This window comes from Vespula vulgaris, chromosome 8 (assembly GCF_905475345.1).
Source record: "Vespula vulgaris chromosome 8, iyVesVulg1.1, whole genome shotgun sequence".
Taxonomy (NCBI): domain Eukaryota; kingdom Metazoa; phylum Arthropoda; class Insecta; order Hymenoptera; family Vespidae; genus Vespula; species Vespula vulgaris.
In genome coordinates this window covers 4,611,849-4,628,987 of record NC_066593.1, presented here as the reverse complement: position 1 = coordinate 4,628,987, position 17,139 = coordinate 4,611,849, and the positions used below count along the sequence as shown (strand labels likewise).

The window sequence follows — 17,139 nt, the reverse complement described above, 5'->3', positions numbered from 1 at the left end:
GTCCTACATTTTTTATCTTTTAAAGTCAGATTGCATATCCATCTGGATAAAGTACGTCTAGTTTATTTCATAATTTATTTACAAAAAGTCTTAGTAAATTACACTTACAGGCATCTCCACTCGAACTAAAGTAAATAATTTAAGAGCTACACGTATGTAGATATCTATAGAGTAGGATACTTTGGGGTTGGGGAGAAGCCGGGACCAGGGAAAGTGTTCTGTTTAACTTATTACCTCCTAATTACTTTAAATTAAATCCAAATCTTTATAGCTATTGCTCTGTAACTTAATTCCGTCGGTTAGATCTTTCGCTACTGAGTAAGGAAGTACCAGTGGAAGGTGTGCAACAACAAGTCAATGCATTACCGTTGCATGGATGATCAGTGGGATTTACATTAGGTAAATGTATATGCAAGAATCCTCAAAATATGTGCAGAAGCTGACAATCGGTATTTGTTAGTTTTACAATAATATATGCACTTTAAAAAGCATAAAGTCTTGGTTATAAATATATCCCCCTTACAGTCGTTTAATGGCACGATCGATCTTAAGTTTAAATTCTTCTTCTTTTCTTTTTTCTCTTTATAGTCATTTAGTACATAATCACCCCGGAGCTTTTACTATAATCGTTCTTCTGCGTTAGTTTATCACAACGGCATTTTATTACGTTTATAAATATGATTTATTCCAAAGACTGCAGTTAGACATCGCTACTTTCAATTCTCTTTTTTTAGGAAGCCATCGAAAATGAAATCCACTGAAATGCGAAATCTGATATACTTAAGTGATCGTTCGACATACTCGTTTCTTATTTCTTTTTTTTTCCTTTTTATCATAAGCTGTTCTTTCACAGACACTGTCCCCACCCCTCTCTCTACCAGCACCCCCCATCCTTCGTGCACGCAACAACGCATACTTGAGCATTTGTTTCGTACTCTCTCTCTCTTTCTCTCTCTCTCTCTCTCGCACGTTCTCACTTTCTTTCTCTCTCATTCCACAAACACACCCTCCCCTTCCCTTTCTCCACACCCAACGACTCTGCTTTAGATACAGAATTATATACTGCTACGCATCATATATGTTCAGATGAACGCGTGTAACGCGCATGCGCATCCTCATACTTCTTCCTCGTCCTTCAATAATATATATGCGCTCTATCGTGACCATCAATCGTGCTCACCCCACTCTCACATGCATTCATGTTTTTCTCGTATATCATCATTCTTTTCACGCCCTCTCTCTCTCTTTACATACACTACACTCACACACATTACACAACGCGCGCGCTCATTCGGCATAACTCTTTCGCGCTCTCTTTCTCTTTATCTCTCAGTCCTTTTTCCCGCACCGCTCTAAATTTCTAATTTCATTCTCTCTCTTTACCTCCTCATTCTATAATCTCCTGCTCTATCTTCATTCCATCTTTATCATTCGTTCTCTCTCTCTCTCTCTCTCTCTCTCTCTCTCTCTCTCTCTCTCTCTCTCTCTCTCTTACTCTCTTAATATTTTCATTCAACAACAACATAACATATCACGCAACATGTCTCTCTCTCTCTCTCTCTCTCTCTCTCTCTCTCTTTCTCTCTCTCTCTTTCGTTCTCTCTCTCATTCTCTCATCATTAGCAATGTCTTTCTTCAGTTCTAGCTTTGTTTGCCTGTGCTTCTAAAGTCGAGACTCTTGCAGCGCCGTGTTTTTAAGCTACGCGCGCATTCTCCTTTCGCGCTGACGCGACGCGGCACGAAAAATTGAATTAAAGATTCAATGGAAGTGTGTGTGTGTTTGTGTGTTATCTACAAAATATCTTAATTACTCGCTAATTACAGCACAAAACATGCAAATATAAAAATTTGCATTATACTATCGTTAATATTTATATATATAATAATCGTCACCCGATATATTATCGATTTTCCACATCGCACCATTGTAGGTTCATCGTCGACATACGCTTCTTTTTTTCTTTCTGTTGGATTTTAATAATATATTATTATGCAGCTGACCGTTGCCTCTTCTTTGAGTTTTTCTTCCTTTCTTTCCACCTTTTTGTTCCTCTCATTTTACTATGAAATATCTTACACTATTCGATATTAATTATCCAATTCACGAAGGGGAAGGTATACGCCGATGGCTGCGAGCACGACGTCGAGTATACCCTACGCGCTAACACCGATAATTAACATTCTTACTTTTTGTTTATACCTCAAATATAAAACTACAATTGCGCTGCCATGGCATTCTCCAACGTTTCGTTTTTCCCTCGTCTACTCTCGTGTTCGCACTAGCTCTATCCTTTTTTTTTCTTTATTATTCTCATTTTGTTCTCTCCCTCTCCCTCTCCTCTCTCTCTCTCTCTCTCTCTCTCTCTCTTTCTCTCTCACACACACGCACACGTACTTACTCTTTCGCCCTCTTTCTCTCTCTATCTTTCATTCGCGCGTTTTTCGTTCTCTCTTATGCGCTTGTACATTCGCACACCTTCTTTTGACCTCTTGGCCATCTTCCAACCGCTCTCTGCGCCCACGAGAAAGTCTCCACATATCACTAGGACTCGCGCACCACGACACGACGGATGGCCGATACAAATCTCTGTTCGGTTATTGTTCAATCGACTTACCCGTTCAGCCTGGTGCCATCACCACCGAGCACTATCACCACCAATACCACCATTTTATCACCATTATCATTCATAATCATTATCATCGTCACTCGGTCAAAACACTCCCTTTTTCTTTTCTCCTTTCACAATCTAGATAATACGTACGGGCACAGAGACGGAGATGATAAAGACGGACGAAGAAGAACGTAGTCGTCGGCTGATGATCGTCATCAGAGTTACGTACCCCTGGAACACTGGAATAGCACACGCGCAACGATCGCGGCAACTTGTTGATCCAGAATCTGACTCATAACGAGTGCGAGCAAACGTGATTCGTGTTGTAGGAGAAGAGTTCTGTTGTCTGGATGCCTGGCGAGATTGAGTAGCGTACCGGCGGCGCGTCGTAACATATCTAAGCTGGTGCCCATGGACTCGGGGTTATCGCGTAGAGCCGCAAGACCATGCTGATTCGCGACACCTATAGCGCTCGTTTCGGCGTACTCAATGAAAGAAACCAGGAGCGTGATGCAGGGTGTTTGTAGGGCAATAGTACGTGCCACTCCGCTATCGGCAGCCGATAAGAAGTGTAAAAGATTTACACCGAATTCGCGGAGAACCTGTTCCTCGCTTCGACAAAGGAGCCTGGTCAGCACAGAGCAGAGCCTCTGAAGTCTCGAATAAGGCGGCGTCGCAACAACCAGGTCGACGTTGCATTCGGTTACGCAAAGCTTGCAAAGTGCCTCTAGAGCGAGTCTCTGTGGCGAGAGAGCCGAATTTGGACCAACCGTTGGGAAGGGATCCTGGCCGTGGGCTGCAGGACATACGGCCCAATGTAAAAGACCATCGAGAACTGGACGAGATATCTCCTCAGGATGTTGGCTCAGATCCATATGCCCAGCTATGTTCGCCGCCATCACTAGTATGTTTTCTCTTATATGATGCAAAAAGTCCCACCACCATTCGCTTTCACCTTGCAAACTGCTACAGGAATCCGCAAAATCCGCATCTTCCTCTCTGTCGTAATTTCGTGTCTTTTGGGCCCTTGCTGGGTGCTCGTGATAAAGCAACAAGAGCTTACCAAGTAGGCTGAGAAATGTAACGTTCTTTGCAAATTCAGCCTCGTTTCCTGGTATAAACGTGAGGTTCCTCAGGATAGTGGAGAGACAGACGCAACGACGCGCCAAATTGTCCTGCGTCTCCGTCACGAGGTAGAGACTCGCTTCGTCGCGCGAATAACTTTCATCCTCGTAGTCGCTTATTCGTCTCCTCTTCAAGGTACCGGCAGGATCTCTTATCTGTAATCTTGGTCCCTCGTTCTCGTCTCTCGGCGATTCTTGCTCTTCGCTCTCGGACTTAACATCGACCTTCTCCAAATCGACGTTACTAATAACTGTCGCGGAATCGTTTAATCCATTCTGTGTAGGTATCGATTGTTGTCCTTCTTCGTCGCTTTTTTGTGACGGTATATCTACAAAGTGTTCTCCCATGTTGTTATTCGCCTTTGTCTCACCGTCAGTATCCTTCTTATAACCGTCATGTTTTTTCTCAAACAATTCTCGTGTAAGATCGTTCATTTCGACCGGCTCTCTCTTAATCCTAGACAAAACGTCGCTCAATGTTTTCGTTTTTTTCTTCTTGTCTAATTGTTTACGTTCACCATTATTATCCTTCGGTTTTTCACTCGATTCACCGCCGGATTCTGTGAACTTGTGAGAGTACTCAGCGATATCCGCTGAGCCCGCTTCCATTTTAAACTCATCCTTCGAGTCGATGTTGTGTTCAACCTCCTTCTGCAAGAGCGGTGGCTTCTCGTCCCTGAGGAGACGCGCGAACGGTACCGAACATATCTCTGATTGAAAACACGTCACTATATATTTTGTGGCGCTCGTGTCGACCTGCCACGGCTCCGTATCTGCTTCGCACTCTTGATGATCCCAACTCCTCCGAGAGTCTAAGACAAATATGTCGTCATCTCTAGGCACGATCTTCACAGGGCGTCCACGCCTTGACAAAAACGTGTAATTCGATGAAGAGAGCAACTTAGTCCGATCTTCTGGATCTATGGGACGTGTTACAGCTCCCAAATCAACCTCAGGTCCATTAGCTGGTTGACTCCAGTAATGATCATCGTCGTTGGCAGAAGATTCGAACATATCCGACAATGACCGTGAAAAATGCTCCAATAAGACGTCCAGTAATCCGGGTAAATGCGTCAATCCAAAATAACTTACCTGGAAAATGGCGATAAAATCCATTCAGTCTTACATTCTAACTTGGTTCATATTCTTTAATCGAATATATATATATATATATATAAGATCAATCTACTTACACAAGAATCATCAAATAATAAAATGTTCAATACGTCAAGAGCCCAACAACTTTCAGCAAGTAGTCCTGAACGCAAGGCCATCATTATGCGCCAAGCTTCCACAGGAGCAACGTCAGCACGAGTTAATTTTCGTCGTTTATATAACAATGGCGTAACAGCTTCTACGCTATCAGGAGGAAACGTCATTTCTCTCTTTGAAGTAGGCTGTTGGCTCATTATAGGACTCATTCCTAATTGGTTCTATAGTAAACACAATCATTCGTAATTGTAATATAGGTTTCAAATAACGAATATGATTGAATAAGAAATATAAAAAATAACAAACATACCTGGTGTGTTCCTGGTGGTGGGTATAAAGGTGATGGTTGATTAGAGTAACGATGATCCCACGGTGGAGGTGTATGACCTATAGTATTCAAACTTGGTTGAGAAGAAGTCCTGTTTGGTTGTTGACTGCCCCACTGCTGACCAGAAGCTATAGCTCCCACGGCGGAAGCAGCTGAAGACGCAGAAGCAACAGGAGGTGGTGGTTGTTGTGGTTGTTGCTGTGGTTGTTGCTGTTGTGGAGCTTGAGGCTGATTTTGTTGATTTGGATACTGAACTCTATTATTTCCACTACTGCTATTATACTGACTGGTTGTACTTGGCCATCCTGCAACTATAGGCGCGTTACACATTAATGATTCTCGAAAGAAAACGTTTTTGAGCGAACTCAACTCACCTGGATATGCTGGTCGCTGTTGATTATATTGAGGATATTGTTGGTCTTTGGCAAAATCAGGATGACGCCTAGGTTGGCTAGGACCTGGAGGTGGTGGTGGCATGTTTTTGTTTGAAGATGCACCAGGAGTATAAATCTGACTTCCTCCGGGACCTCCATAACCACCCTTAAATTTTAAACGTATTTATGTCTCGTGAATTTCATTAATTATAATATAATTAATAACTTGTTATCAAATGTCGTTACCTGTTCTTGTCGATAATAATCTTGAGGACAAGAATACGATGAGGCAGATGGAGGCTGCGAAGGTGAAGAAGGTTGACTCGTAGCCGTTTGTTGAGATACACTAGCTGGATGGGCTTGTGGCGCGGAAGGATAGCTATTGCTCCGAGCATTAGGTGGCGTTCCCGTTGGATAATTTCCTGGTTGCTGACTACTGCTATATCTATTATACATATCTTGTCCACTGGCCGTATTTGGTGGCATATTTCCACTAGGATAGCCTCTGTTCGACAAAGAACTTTATATCGACTTATATATCTCTAAAAATAGATTGTAAGATGATAGGAAAATAATATGTAATCTTACCTGTCAACATCTGGTACATAAGGAGGATAATGTGAACGAGGTGAATAAGGTTGACTGAATTCTGCTTGCTGAGATAATGCATTTCCTTGCGGTCGTATATATTGATCCTGAGGATAATTTTGATAGGAACCTGTTGTCTGGTAACTGCTTTGTTGTATTCCTTAAATTTGTTAGATTAGGATAAGAGTCAACATTGAGTTATGGGATATATTTACAAGGATTATGCAGATTATTATATAATTTTTACATACCTTGATGTGGAGAAGGAGCGCTACTTTGGCTAGGTGGTCTTGGCGGAGGAGGTGTATATTCTGATGTTGGTCCTCCTGGTGTACCACCAGCATAACTACTTTGATAGCTACCATAACCATCCATTGAAGCATTACTAGAGCCAGCAGCAGGGAAGGAATCTTGTGAATTGGAAGACCCTATAATTTTATATCATTATTACGAATTGTTTTATATATTACAAGATTATACTCTATATAAGTGTTATTATTTACCAGGTGATGGTACAGAAGCTGTTCCTTTATTCGCTTTTTTCTTAGAACCAGCTTCGACTTGATTTATGATAGGTTGTGGGTCTACACCACCACGATCGAAGTGACATTCGAATGCCAATAAGTGTTTTGTATAATGTTTTCGTAATGTATATGCTGCGCTACTACTTGCGCCAATGCCCAGTGATCCAGCGATATCTTTCCATGTTTTATTCTTCGTTACCTAAAGTAGATTACTTTCATTTTTCATTTTGTCTTTACAATTATTGCGAAAAGTTGACATTACAACAAATCAATATTGAGAAAAAAACACTTAGAATATACAATGCAGCAACCAATTAAAATATCATTTCAAAATTACTTTCTGGATTTCGACAAATTGAATATCTAGTGAGTATGTAATTTTACATACGCATCCGTGTGCACGGTTTAACATGCACCTATGAAAAAATCATGAATATACATAAAATTTCACTCTATCGAATTACCATCATTTTATATTCAGATTAAAAATTTATCTTCACTGACTATTAGAATAATTCCATATAGCACCAAGGTTCGTAGATCAGGCTGTTCCCATATAGTATGACTTCTAGAATATATGTGTTAAATATTTTTTTTATCTCCTACTTTTTGTTCCTTCTTATTACGTTAATATTTAGAATACAAGAAGAAAGACACTAATAGCAAAAAAGTGTAACTTCATGCATGATGCAGCACAGATATATAAATGAAGCACTTTATCTATTATAATATACCGAACTATTAAAATTATCGCCGATGTAATATAAATAATCATCGACGGAATATAATCGAATAAATTACATATACATATACATATACATATACATATACATATATATATATACATATGTATATATACATACATACATATATATATATAGAACTAATGAAACGTTCACAAGGCACTTCAAATATACTTAGAGCATAAAAGGAAAATGAAACACAATAAGACAATAAAACTACATAAGACACCAAGGGCTAGATGGAACTACACTGCACCTTGCATACCTCCATGAAGCCCCCCCTATCCTTCACGTAGAGGTATAGCCGGAATAGGTCGAGGGGGTTCTTGGAGATTGTTGGACAGCTAGTGATTGGAGTTCTTCGTTCTTCCATGAAAGAAACTAATTTGTCTAACCATGTTCTTCGTTCCATTGAATCGTCCATCTCATAAAGCTTTGCTAAGCTGTCTGGTTTCTGAAAAGTTTTATATTCTAATAAATATCATATAATTTCCTAAGTTATACTAATTATCATTCTACTATAATATTTGTTAATGATGATGTAAATATACACACACGTACATTTGATTAATGTTAATGTACGAGAAATAGAAATTTGTTGGTTTATTCAGTAGATATTATTTTATGGCAACTATATGAAGCCTTACTACTAAATTATATTAGATTTTCTTAATTATATAGTACTGGTGATAATATCTAGATAGCAGAAATACAAATATTCATTAAGATTATGTTTTATACTTCGTGCAATTTAATAAAATAAAATGTAAAAAAAAAAGAAGTAATATGATCATGAAATAATAATATATGCAATAAATAGTTCATCTCCTAATCTTTCTTTGGAACTCAAAATTATTGTTTTTGTAAAAATTGAATATTTACTATATAATGCCGGATATATATTATATTATAACACAGAGTATATTATGATACAGAATATATTATGATCACCTAAATATTTTCTTGCAATGCGATCTAAGAATTTTACATTACTATTTAGCTAACCTATATGAAATAGTTTTAAATTGAAAATATAATGTATTTCTTTGCATTAGTAATAACCAATATTTGTTACTATAAAATTAATGATTTTTCATTTTCTAAATCATTAATTTAAGGAAGTAATTTTGTATGCCTCCCTACTATGCAACAGAAAAAGATAAAATTACATATAAAGCAAAAGTGAAGCAAATCATAAAAAAATAAAGCTTTCAGCATAAACTGGATGTAATATAAACTAAAAATATGTAACAAATACTTAGATTGAAAAAATAATAACCTTAGATCTGTATGGGTCTTGAGGCACATGACTGTTAAACACCTGTAAAATATCAAAATATTGAAAGTTTCAAGAATCTAATATTAAATTATAGGCCCTCATAATATAAATATATAATATATAAAATAACTTTTTTGAAACACTGATCATGCAAATTTAAATATCTATTTTAAATGCAGAACTATTTAATATCAAATAATATATATTAAAAAATACAATACATACAGGACTAGCAGGTGTACGTGGCCAGCCTGGACTGTTCATATCAGGATATTCCTCATGAATCGAATTAATGCTAGCAGCACCAGGAGATGGGACTGTACTTTGTGGTGTTGCAGGATGACTGTGATATCCACCTAACATTTCTTTACGGACCTTTGGTGTGAAAGCTGCATCTTCTCCTGAGGCTACACAGTAAAATGAAATATAATTTTTAAATATAAAAATGAAACAAACAATTAATAATAAATAGTGCAAATTATATATGCTTATATCACATGAATCGATATATTTATAACTTTTATTATACAAGAGAAACTAACCAGCTGATGCATTTGACAGTGTTGATTGCTGTGAACCCTCATCTAAGGATGTACCATCTGGACCTGTTGTTATAACTGATGTAACAGTACCACTTGAAGTTGAAGTAACGTTAATAGACGATGTACCTAGATCATGTAAAATATATTTCAGCAACTTTTCTAATTCTTATAGTTAAAACGATTTCTTGATTACTATTTTAATGAATCACGCACATATGAAACACTTTCCACTGAAAAAACTTTACTTAAAAACTTTAATAGAAAAATAATATACCAGAAGCAGTAGTGGTTATTCCACTATCATTGGAAGTCTCCGGTGTAAGATCAGTAGAATTGTGACTCGTCGGAGTAGGCGTTGATGTAGGATGTGAATTAGGAGTAGTGCTTGGCGGTGGCATTGGACTTCCTTCATGATTAAGTGGTGGTGTTGCAGCAGGGGTATGAATATGTGGTACTGCTGAGCTTGGAGGTGGTGGCTGATTGCTCACATGATTGGGTGAAGGTGGTGGAGGACCCATAGAACTTGCTGGAGGTCCCATATTACCTATTACAGCTACACTTGGTGTACCAGGAGGTACCATGCCACCAGTTGCTCCGCTAACTGCATAAACTTGAGGAGGTCCTGGACTAGGAGGCATTCCAGGTGGCACATTATTAAATCCCATTTTATGCTGCAAAATAATTGATATGTTAAATATATTATATGAACTATTTATGAGAATATTATTATACTTACCGCATAAGGAGGATATTGCACCAAATTGTTTGGTCTATTAGGAGGTTGATATTGGTTATTTGGTGGTGGTTGTGAATTTGCTGGAGAAGGATAACCCTGTGGAAACTGCATATGTGGACGAGGAGGTGGATAGGTACTCTGAGCATGATAACCTCCAGGCTGACCTGCAGCCGTTCCACCAGCTGAATATCCCATTCCACCACCCATTGGATTAATTCCACCAAGACTTGCAGAACCTGGTCCTGGTTGTACTACACCAGGACCAGTACTATTCATTTTATAACTATGCATGTGCGTAGAAGGACCCAATGGTTGTTGATACGCTCCTAAGAATTTTTGGTATAGATTAATTATAGATTATAGATTATTGTGTTATTGTAGATTACAGATTAAAATATTATGATCTTATAAGATCTTTATAAGCGATATAAATATTTTGATAAAATAATTGAGAAGTCAATGATACTTGAATATAACAAGTTAAATATTATACCTTGAGTCGTCATTGGAGAATGACTCATACGCGCTGGTCCATTACCGTCTGATTGGCTGCTCGACGGACGTGGAGGCATCTGAACGTTTTGTTGACCTGTGAAGAACAAGTAAATATTTATACATATTTCATGCACAAAATCACAGAAAACATGCACACGAAATTTCATGCAAAATACATAGAATTTAGCTTCTTTAATTGAAAAAAAAAAAAAAGAAGAAAAAAAGAAAAAAAAAAGAAAATATAAGACTTTCATAAATATGAAGATAAAAACAGAAAATTAACGGACCAACAGCAGGGGACATCGAGCGTGAACCTGTGGATCCTGTAGGCGAAGGGGTAGGCCTCATCCCCTGAGAATTTGGTGTTCCAGGACAGGCAGGTCCATTCGAACTGTCGTTACTATTTTGTCCTGACAATTCCTGTAAGTGAAATATGAAATTCGATTATTATAACTAACACATAATTTAAATATAAATAAGAAGAGTTTCCCTGCATTTTCGTAATACGACTAAACAGTCGAAATAACTAATGTTTTGAAACATATTCGTACGTGAACTTCGGTTACGTGTATACAACACGCAATCACCATCAGTGTCCCTCAGTTTTTTTTCATGGCAACGACGTACTTTATTCTCGGCATGAGCGTATCTCATGCGTTTTTCAGTTTTTATTGCACGATCACACTTTTCGTAACAATCTACGCGTTCTCTCCTACCAAGAAGATTCACACAATAACGCGATAAATATCTTCTGGAGATGCAGTAGAAACGTTACGTACCAGGAGCCACCGTCCAATAACCGTTCGACGTGACACCGTTCGATCGGCTTTCGAGCGATCAATTACACGGTAGCTCTTTTCTTGTGGCTGGCAACGGTGAGCGTTGCTTCTCACGCGATTAATATAAAAAAACTCCTGTTGGCGGAAGGAGAAAACAATCCCATTAGAAATCAATCGAGGAAAAACAATAAACGTGCCCGCGAAGATATCGATAAACGAATATAATCCACGGGCCTTTATGCAAGACGTCCCTGTAATCCCGTGATTCTCGTCTTGATCCGTATGTCACATCCTGACCACGAAAAATGTCCAGACACTCGGTTAACACAATACATTGTAACGTTCGCTCGTATCAAGGCACAACAACGATACCGTCGACAGCACATGATCGGTAGTAATGTTGTCCGTATGACTCCACGTTTCTGCTGCTCTTGCCTGTACGTGTACTTTCTGTAATATACTTTGCACGAATCGTCGCGACGATACATTGCAACCGGGTGAGAGAGTGACTATACAAACGACGAACAACGACGAAGGAGCGAGCAAGCGAGTGAATACGAGCGAACACGAGCGAGTGAGCGAGCGAACGCGCACGACACGCATGACGAGTAGGCGAGGGCGGGAGAGAGGGGCGGTGGTACTAGTAGAGAAAGTGGGGGCAGGAGTGGCGGGTGAGCAGGGAAAACGGAGAGGCACGAAGGAAGAAAGACGAGTAAAGAGAAAGAGAGAAAAGTCACATCATCGCACCTACCAGGTCGCGAATAGTTGTTGCTCCCGAAGAATACCGACGAAATACTTGAGTATACGTATTAAGAAACATTGGGACGAGAAGCCGAGAAGACAAACGAACGTAATGTGGTTGTCTCTCGGCATGACGCGAGATCGAAACAGAGGCGTTACCCTGTAATATTCAAGGATGATGTTCGATGTACAGAAAAGATGCCGTGCCCTTGGCTTTTTCACATGCTCTATGAAACGATGTATATTAATTCGTTGTTGGAAAAAGTTTTCTTTTCTTTTTTTTTTTTCGAACGAAGAGTCACGAGGTTAAAGCTCGCACCACCGTAAAAATAACGTTCGTAAAACGAAGCATGCTCTTGTCACTCTTTCTCTCTTGCTGCGGGTGCACCGTGTGCTGCATCGCTTGAGAAACGCATGTTGTGTCAATAAATTCCCCCCGAAGTTCGTCTATCACGGGACAAGAAAAACTATAATGGACGGTCCGTTTCTCGTAAGCAATCGACAGAGTTTCTACATACGATGAACTGTGCCGTAACGGCTAAATACGTACGATACGTACACGCGTATGTGGCCGGCCGTAAAGGAAAACGTGATTCTTTTATCGAGTGTTCCGTAACTTCGGTTTACAGATTTCGCGTCTAACAGCTCGTTGGAGGGCGTTCTTTCGTGGCGCGGCAAGCGTTCGCTCGCACTCGGTTGTTTCCGTCGCCGTTCGGCTACTCTCCAACTCGAACTCACTGCCGCTTACTGTTTCCCGCTTGCCGCTGTCGCTCTCTAAAAACGCTGTGCGAGGGACTCTTGGCTACTATATCCGTGCTGTTTCTCCCATTCTCTGTCGCATTAACGAACCCAATGAAAAAACTGTTTTTTTTAATAAATGTTTTTTTTTCACCTTTTACGTTTTCCAATCAAAAACGTTCTCTTTCTATTAATTTACAAGAATATCATTGTTTTATATTTTTGGTTATTTTAGCAAGTCACGTATCTTCACGTATTTTATATTTCGTTGAATCACATGAACACTGGTATTATCTATCATTCCTAACTCGCAATCCTCGTCACCGAGCATATCGATCGTTAGGACGATCTGTGTCGTTCTAACGTATACAGCACCTACACCGTACGTTATAACGTACGATATAATAAAGGGCGATACGTTAAAAACCAAATTAATTTCCTATTCTCACAAACACAAATTGGAACTATGTTAATTTCATTAATATTTAACGTTATGAATAAAGTTACAAAAAATTACTTCCCAATTTTCAGAGTTACACTTGTATTATAATTTGTTTTTGTTAGTTGCACTAATACCACACAATTTCGTTCTTATGCACTGCACTATCAAACAATGTTGAACAAAACATCTCAATTGATTGCTTAGTCTAATTAAACGATAGAGCAACGTATTTTATAAGTTAGATTGTAAATTGTACGTGAGATTTATAGTAGTTTTTCCGGTTTTGAAACAAAGAAACAGAACGTACTTTAGAAAATTATTCGATATATAATCGATAAATCGATCGATCGATCGATCGATATCGTTTAAACATCGAAATTTATACTTTAAATGTAAATACAAAAACTAAAATATATAACAGAAAAATATAAATTTCATATCCTTCGGCTTATTAATTTTTTGTTTAAGATAAGTTAATTTGTTAAGCTTTATCAAATATCATTCTTATCTAATACATATCAAAATGTAAAGATATGCTCAAAGAACTGTTTATTTTTCCTAGAATGTGCATAGAACTCAAAGAAATTTTATGAAATAACAATAAAAAATATAGTAAAATAATAAGAAAAAATTTTTTTTTAATTTAATATTAATACTAATTGCTAATATTTTCGTACTGGCAAAAATCGCAGTAATGTCACATGCAAAATTACATTATAAAAGAAGAAAAAATAGAATCAAATCAAAAATAACAATAATAATGATAATAAAAATAAGTGATTTAACGAATAATTAAGTCGAAAACAAACTTACCCCAGAATCTATTCCTTGAGTATTCGGTGTTGTTGATCGTTGTTGTAGATTGTGGAAACTCTAAAAACAAAAATGACAAATATTAATTTTATCATTAATCATTTATTTAAAATCTTTATAATATTTTATCATTGAAAAATGTTCTTAAATACTTTCTTCTAAAACTATACATGCTACAACTAAAAACTATTATATAACTAATAAAAATACACATTTCTTTTTTACATCTTATTCTAAAATTGCAATAAAAATTAAAAAAGCAAATATATAACTGAAAGATGTATTAGCTAATTAAAATAATGCAAACTATAAGTAAATATAAAATAAGAGAAAACAAATTTTTTTAATTCAAATATTGCAAATATTTTGAATTTATATTTTTTTATTTTTTATCCTTCATGATTTTCTTATTTTATATCATTATGTAATATTTATTACTCAATTAAATAACAGAAATAGAAAAAACTAATAACATATTTACCAGATAGAACTATCTATCTTACGTTAAAAATTTCTTTTCAAAAAATTATTATATTATCTTTAATAAAAGATAAAAATTTAAAGAATAAAAAAATTATTTACATCACTAAAGATGTAACTTGAATATGAATTGATGCATATGAAATTTTCAATAGTACCTTATATATATAAATATTCGTTATGACAATGAATTTTTATTTTATAACTCAAGAAATAGTGAAATTAAATTAAATTTGTATATGAATAACTAAAACAGAAAGATCATTTTATATGGTCCCAATAATATATGACCTAGTTATTAAAGTTGTCAAAAACAAAAAACAAACATAATATAATATATATATTTAATACTCACTTGAGATTGAGTTGGTTGAGGTTGAGGTGAAGCAGATGGTGGTGGTGCTGGAGACTGAGAGAGAGCTCTTTGAGGTGACTGACTTGAAGGATTTACTTGATTAGATGGAGGTGGAGGTGGAGGATTTGGAGGACCACCTTGATTCCATCCTCTTTGTTCCGTATATAGACTGGAAGGATGGCTGGTTTGTGTCGTATATGAATTTAACTAAAAGTATAAGAATATTATTAGTTAATAATTTTATATTTTTGCATTAATATTTGTATCTTCTAAAGCTAATTACCTGATGATGACTGTAAGGTGTATGGGGTCTAGCAGGAGAGGAATAACGTTGGGCATATTGTTGGTATGGCATAGGAGTTGGAGAACTAGGTCCTCCTGGTCCTCCATGTAGTCTTGGTGAACCCTATTTATTAATGTTGAATTTGATGTAAGATACCATTTACAGAATATCAATCAATTATATAATCAAGTAATATATATGTTTGAATATTTGTGTATAATTTAACTTTATTTTATAAATGTAATGAAATTTTAATATTAATTCTATTGCAAGAATAATATATATATATATTTATTTATAAGACAACTACATTTCTTTATTCTTTTATAAGATTCTATTATTATGTTTCCATGTTTGTCGTATCTATATCAGCAATGACTATTCAATAAATCCAAACAACATAATATTTTATATTCATATATCAAAACTAATCATATTACAACTATATATAAATAAATAGACTGTATACTACGACACTGTATTTTAACACTATGTTTATATTATTTACCGTTTGTGGAGGACGTTGGCTAGGTTGAGGATATACAGGTGGTACAACCGGTGGTCGTTGCATAGGCCACGGCTGTTGATAAGATTCAGGTCCCATCCCAGGATAGTTCCCATGGAATCGATGCACAGGTGTCGATGCCTGAAGTAACTGATTCAGAGTAGGCGTTGGACCTGTGGCTTGTGATATACTTTGACCCGATAAAAACCTTGGTTGCCCAGGAAAGCTGGCAGGAGTACTTCCTACATACGCTAATCTTGACTCGACCTTAGAAGCAGCATAATGTTCTTCCATGTCCGGCCGATGAATTCCTGGAAATTCTCCATGTTTCGTCACGTATTCTGGTATCTGTTTGCCTTGATAATCGGTCAATGGTTTGGCGGAAAATTCATTAGATTTATTGGTATACTCTTCAGAGTAGTCACGTATAACGTTCGGCGCAAACGGATGTCCAGGATGACCCGCGTGTCCAGATGCGTCAAGGGCCTCCTGTTTACCGATAGTCTCCTGGGGAGCTTGGCCGGCCTCTCGTGGAGATTTTATTTCACCGGCAGTGTGTCCACCAATGTCCTCGCGGTATTGACTCATCTCGAAAGCCGTGTCCCCACCGCGATTCACATATTTAAGCAGCTGGGCCGCGCCCCGGGACACTTTATCACCCGGCTCTGGATCCAGCTGCTGCTTTGTACTACCACTTGCACTATTTCCACCAACTTGCGGACGTTTCTGTGCGCATTTCACGGACTCGTTCAGCTTCACATCGTTTTGTTGGCTCTCGGCTTGCGTCGCAGCCATGTTCTCTCTCCTCACGGAGCCATCGTCGTCTCATAAACTGGCCAATCGCGGGACCTCGTGTGTCTCGCGTACTATGTACTTGTAATCGAAATCCTGATTAGTTGAGCGTCTTGTATCACGGCTAACTCTTTCCACCGCATTCTCGGTCAAACGAGCGAGGACCAAGCAACGCACTAATGGAAAAATTACTTCTTCGCGTTTTCAACGTAGAAGGAACCAAAAAAAAACTCATACACGAACGTCAAAAGCAGCGTCGTACGTATTACGCCATCTTGCGACCACGGTATATATCATAGCCTGAACCCAATGCTCAATCACAGGACCGAACATCGCCCAGAGTTAACCTTTACTTTAAGTGAAAACTTCTGTTATGATTGGTCGAAGATGATTGCTTTTAGATAAATTTTAGATAATGTTATTTGATTCATTAGAGATGTGTATTCTCATCCTTCTGAGATAAATTGATCACGATTAAAATAAAGAGCAAATCAATTTTATATGATAACAGCAAAATGAAGAACGAATATTTTTTTTTTATAAAAATTACATAAAATATCGTATCTAAGAATCGAAATATTCTCAACGCACCAATCAGCGTATTTATAAAACTTTTATGCTGATTGGAGAAAATCATGATCTTTTGTAAAAATT

General features: G+C 37.5%; 1 protein-coding gene across 8 annotated transcripts; it reads right to left on the bottom strand.

Annotated features, from left to right (window-relative positions):
- Positions 1 to 47: 47 nt before the first annotated feature.
- LOC127065634 (trithorax group protein osa) lies at positions 48 to 16,910 on the bottom strand. 8 transcript variants are annotated; one of them, XM_050998248.1, is made up of 20 exons: positions 15,697 to 16,910; positions 15,189 to 15,311; positions 14,906 to 15,112; positions 14,071 to 14,130; positions 10,845 to 10,977; positions 10,556 to 10,651; positions 10,063 to 10,388; positions 9,601 to 9,997; positions 9,327 to 9,452; positions 9,010 to 9,191; positions 8,785 to 8,826; positions 7,771 to 7,959; positions 6,742 to 6,961; positions 6,490 to 6,666; positions 6,239 to 6,398; positions 5,897 to 6,170; positions 5,651 to 5,816; positions 5,259 to 5,587; positions 4,930 to 5,169; positions 48 to 4,828 (listed from the first exon to the last, which is right to left on the bottom strand). In XM_050998248.1, exons 1-20 carry the CDS (start codon positions 16,486 to 16,488, stop codon positions 2,834 to 2,836), a joined length of 6,234 nt encoding a protein of 2,077 aa, XP_050854205.1. In that variant the 5' UTR covers positions 16,489 to 16,910; the 3' UTR covers positions 48 to 2,833. The 8 variants fall into 8 exon arrangements, with proteins under 8 accessions (XP_050854205.1, XP_050854204.1, XP_050854207.1 ...); XM_050998247.1 differs by having other exon boundaries at positions 7,762 to 7,959; positions 15,697 to 16,909; XM_050998250.1 differs by having other exon boundaries at positions 7,762 to 7,959; positions 9,871 to 9,997; positions 15,697 to 16,909.
- Between the last annotated feature and the right edge of the window lie 229 nt (positions 16,911 to 17,139).

Excerpts from the sequence above, each read along its gene's own strand:
- LOC127065634 (XM_050998247.1), bottom strand. The coding sequence starts at position 16,488 with ATGGCTGCGACGCAAGCCGAGAGCCAACAAAACGATGTGAAGCTGAAC. Across the intron at positions 8,827-9,009 it reads CACGTACACCTGCTAGTCCT|GTGTTTAACAGTCATGTGCC; the intron begins GTATGTATTGTA and ends GATATTTTACAG. Across the intron at positions 6,667-6,741 it reads AGCTTCTGTACCATCACCTG|GGTCTTCCAATTCACAAGAT; the intron begins GTAAATAATAAC and ends ATAAAATTATAG.